The sequence below is a fragment of the Lipotes vexillifer genome, unplaced genomic scaffold (genome assembly GCF_000442215.2).
Source record: "Lipotes vexillifer unplaced genomic scaffold, Lipotes_vexillifer_v1.1 scaffold1223, whole genome shotgun sequence".
Taxonomy (NCBI): Eukaryota; Metazoa; Chordata; class Mammalia; order Artiodactyla; family Lipotidae; genus Lipotes; species Lipotes vexillifer.
In genome coordinates, this window is record NW_006795957.1 from 212,119 (window position 1) to 216,406 (window position 4,288).

General features: G+C 64.0%; 1 protein-coding gene across 1 annotated transcript; it reads right to left on the bottom strand.

Moving 5' to 3' along the window:
* Positions 1-2,794, bottom strand: CCDC106 (coiled-coil domain containing 106). The gene is made up of 5 exons (XM_007467995.1): positions 2,673-2,794; positions 2,421-2,528; positions 2,158-2,334; positions 853-1,065; positions 1-368 (listed from the first exon to the last, which is right to left on the bottom strand). Exons 1-5 carry the CDS (start codon positions 2,704-2,706, stop codon positions 52-54), a joined length of 849 nt encoding a protein of 282 aa, XP_007468057.1. The 5' UTR covers positions 2,707-2,794; the 3' UTR covers positions 1-51.
* Positions 2,795-4,288: the final 1,494 nt, after the last annotated feature.

The following is a 4,288-nucleotide window of genomic DNA, read 5'->3' on the forward strand; positions in this document are numbered from 1 at the left end:
GGGGGACGGAAAGAGGGGCCGGGGGCGTGTCCCGGGCCAGGTGGGGCGGGATCACCGCTTGAAGCGGTAAGTGATGGGAAGCAGCAGCTTGCTCTTCTTAAGGGCCTGCACCTTCTTGAGGGTCTCATCGTCCAGGGCCAGGAAGCAGCGTCGCGAGTACTCGAGCAGACGCTCCTTGGAGGGGTCGAACTCGCCCACCTCCGCCAGCTTCTCGGGGGCCACGATGAGCAACTCCGCGATGGGCGTGGTCAGCGCCACCGTGTTGCGGTCCACTCGGTGGTGCTCGAAGGCCCGAGACATGCTCTTCAGCTTCTGGAAGGTGCCCAGGATCTTCTTGTAGCGGCAGAGCACACCGTCGGCGTCCTTCACTGCAGGGCCGAGGGGAGAGAGCGAGAGAGAGGCAGTGGGACGGGGAGGCCAGAAGATCAGGAGAACAAAACAGAGAACGAGGAAAAGCAGTGAGAGTTACAAGAGGCGGAAGAAATGTAGACAGAAGTCGGACCAGAGGAAAATCAGAGAAGGCAAGCCCAGGGAGGGGGATGAGGAGGAAAAATGGAGGGAGTGGGTTCAAGGGTGGAGTTCCCAGCCCACCTGGGCCATCGCCCCCTCCCCTGTTACTGACAGGAGCCCAGGGCTCAGGAAGGTCAAGCCCCAGGCAGCGGTGAGGGTGGACACAGATTTAAGGATTGTAAACCAGGACCACACGTGGAGGCCGGGACAGACAACCAGGTCTGGTCTCTTTGCTGATGGAGAGACCAAGGCTTGGGAGGACAAGGGGGAGCTCCTTGGAGGTCACACAGCAAGTCCCCGGCACAGAGCCCCAGAGACCCCCACCCCCTGTGCTTCGCTTACCCCGCTGCCTCTCCCGGGCCTTGGGCTTCCCGAAGCGCCTCCGGCCAGTGCCCCCTTTCTGCTTCTGCCTCTTCCTCTCCCCGTTACTGCCTTGTGCAGATGCTCCGCTGAGTGAGGAGGCAGCTGACTCGGGGTCTGAGGCCTCGCCCCCAGCCCCGCCTCTGCCGTCCCCCTCAGCCCTCCGGGGCCCAGGCTTCAGCCGGCAGTGGTCCTCTGGAGAGGTGAGAGGAGACACACGCATCAGGAGGGAGGGAGGAGGAGTCGGCCAGGTGGGGACCGATAGCACTGTCACCCAGGTCCCCAGGAAGGGGTCCCCAAGGAGGGGACAGGCAGGAAGTGCACTATAGATGCTGAAGTTCCACAAGCAGCTGGGATTTGGGGACGGAGATCCCAAATCTCTGTGGGGTGGGGCATGGGCTGAGGATGCTCCTCAACTTGGTGGCAAGAGGTCTGGGGGAGGGGCCCAGTGGACCAAGACAGTCCCGGGGGCGTCGAGAGAATCTTTGACTTTGTGGGGTTCCCACGGTGGAGAAGGGGGTGTTCTGGGGACCCAGTGAGGCCTCTATAAGCGGGGAGGCAGGCAAAGCCTGGCTGGGGGTGGGAGTGCAGACCCGGAGGGAAACCTTAGTCTCTGGGTCTAGTGCGCTGGGAAGGGCAGGCGCCCACCCTCACCCAGACAGAGAAAGCAGCGGGGGTTCTGATGCAGGGCCCTCCGAAGGGTGGGTTTGGAGGTCCAGTGTTGCGGTTCCCACCGAGTAAATCCAGAAGCCCCTGGGCCTGACCATCCTTGGTAGGTTCCCGTCAGCGTGGGTGGATGGTGGGAGGCCCCAGCAACCCAGGCTAGAGGTGGCTCGAGAGCAGAAGGGTCCTCAGTAAAGTAAGTGTTGAAAAAACACAGGCCCCTTGCCCAGACTTTCAGCTGACTTCACAGAGGGAAGCAGAAGCTTTTGAGGGAGCCAGCCAGGGGCTGAACGGCAGGAAGGGGAGAGGCGAGTCTGGATCCACCAAAACACAGCTAAAGATTTGGCAGAGAAAAGCGCTATAAGGGAAGGGGATGGGGCAGTGTTCAGAATACATGGACCAGCAGGGCACAGTGTCCTGTCCAGCAGCAGCAGGACTCAAGCAGGAAGGAAGCTGGGCTTGAAACCGCAGACATGGCCACAGGTGCAAGGAGAGGGCAAAATGACAGGTCCCCCTGAGCCGCCGGAGGATGAGTGTGGGTGAGAAGGGTCCTGTGTCCCTGAGGAGGGCCGAGCTGGGTGCCGGGGCCCGGGGGTGAGATGCGGAGGGGACTGGCGGCCTCACCTGCATCCGTGCGGGCAGAGGAGATGAACTTGTCCAGCTGACACCGCAAGAAGTCCCTCTCCTCCTCCAGGTCCTCAATGCGCTTCTGCAGCCATGAGTTCCTCTCCAGGGCCATGTGCAGCTGGGCCCTAACACCGTTCATCAGGGCCACAGTTGGGGACGCAGCCTCCGGAGGCTCTAGGGACAGCAGAGGACTCTGGTCGACCCCAGGCCTCAGGGCCCTGCACCCCCGCCTGATTCAAGTCCCCCTTCAACCAACTCACCCTCCAAGTTTCCCTGAGAGGGGCTCAGACTGTAAAGGATCTGTGGGGCTAGGTGGGGCGTCTCGTCGAAGGGGATGGAAATCTCGAAGGCCTCACTGTCCTCCTTCACTGGAGAAAAGAGGCCGGGGTCACCCCGGGGAAGTCCCGCGGAGCCTCGGCCCGGCCCCCAACCACGCAGCCCTGGAGAGGAAAGGGCAGGCACAACGGGCAGCAGCTGTGGGACCAGGGGTGGAGCAAGGTCCAGTTCCTCACCTGTCCTCCTCCGGCTAATGTTTCGCTCATTCATGGTGCGGCCTCCTGCGGACCCCAGCAGCTGAGAGCCTCAGGGGCACTGGACAGAAACAGCAGCCACAGGTGAAGGAACACAGACGGACGCCTCGGGACATCCCGGGGGAGCTGGGGCTCACAGCTGCGGGAGGGCGTGCTGAGGACCAGGACTCCTGGGTCTGATGGAGGAGGGGGCCCAGACCCCCCAGGACTGAGGGAGGACCCCTGGGGCTACAAACTCCTAGACTCTGGAGAACGAGGGTGCTGGAAGGAGGACCGGTGGGGTCGACAGAGCAGGCACGTCCTGGCCGAAATAGGACAGACCCTCATCACAGGTCGCCTCGGGACCAAAGAAGTGAGAGGTGCGGGGCAGGGAGAGTGTGCCCCAACTTCCAGGTGCAGGGTGGGGGCCCAAGCCACGAGCCGCGCCTCCCCACCCCAGGTCACCCCACGCACTCGCGTGGGCGATCAAGGCCTGGCACCCGTTGGGGAGCTGGGCGCGTGCGCAGTGCGGGGGAAGGTCGTGAGTGGGGATGCGCCCCCGCCCCCGCCCTTTGTCCCGCTGGTGGGAAGGGGAGCGACGGTGGCAAGTGGTCTCAGCGGGGGATGCACCTGGCCGCAGGTGCCGACGCGGCCACCACCGCCCCCACGGCCCGCAGGTGCCCGGGGTCGGACTGGCCGGGGCCCCACGCTCACCCACCCGCGCGCGGAATCCGGCCCGAGGACCGGCGGCGGCGGCGGCGGCGGCGGCGGCGGCGGCGCCCATGCCCGGCGCCGGGGAGCGTCTGCAAAGAATAACGGGGAGCGGAGGGAAGCGACCGCACACCCGCGGGCAGGGCGGCAGAGGCGGCGAGTCTCGGAGCCGGACGATGGGAAAGGCAGGGACGCCAGGACCGCCCGGTGCGCCAGTTGGCGTGCCTCCTCCAGGAGTCCCGGGCCCCAGATGAGGCCGGCCGTTTGCGGCGGAGGCCGGGGCCGCACTTGCGCGATGGCCCCTTGCAGCGCACCCCCGCCCTTGGCGAAGCCTGGGCAGGGAACGTCACGAATTTCCCAATTCCTGGAGAGCTGGCAGCTCCGGGGGTCCCCAGGGGTGGGGGAGTGGAGGGCGACGGCGCGCCGAGTCCGGCCCGGGAGAGGCGGGGAAATATAGGAAACAGCCGGGAAAGTTGAAGCACAGGGAGGATCCCCTTAAGAGATACCCTGGGAACTGGCCAGGTGTGGACCCCTGCAACCCGCTCCGCTCCTTCATCTCCCACTGGGCGTCAGCACAGCCAGACCCCAGGGTTCCCGGGATCATGGGGTAGGGAGAGTTACTCCTCCGCAAAAATAAAGGCCTAGAAACCACTCCCCACCCCTGCACCATCACCCCCGTGTTGTTAAGAGCTGGCTTTGGAACATTCAGACCTAGATTCCAGTTCTGGCCGCTCCTTCACAGCCTCAGTCTACCTGTAAAGTGGGGAGATTATAATCCCTTTTCGGTTTGTTGTGGGTATATAGGATGATATGACACGCAGAATGCTCAACTCAGCGCCCGACCGCAGTGAGAGCTCAAGACAGGGCACTGTTACTGTTATCTGAAGTTAGATGGCGGGAAGCTCTTT

Bases quoted from the DNA above. Each gene is read 5' to 3' on its own strand.
- CCDC106 (XM_007467995.1), bottom strand. From the start codon at position 2,706: ATGAATGAGCGAAACATTAGCCGGAGGAGGACAG. The intron at 2,529-2,672 runs GTGAGGAACTGG...TCTTTTCTCCAG, and splicing joins CATTAGCCGGAGGAGGACAG to TGAAGGAGGACAGTGAGGCC. The intron at 1,066-2,157 runs GTGAGGCCGCCA...TCACCTCTCCAG, and splicing joins CTCTGCCCGCACGGATGCAG to AGGACCACTGCCGGCTGAAG.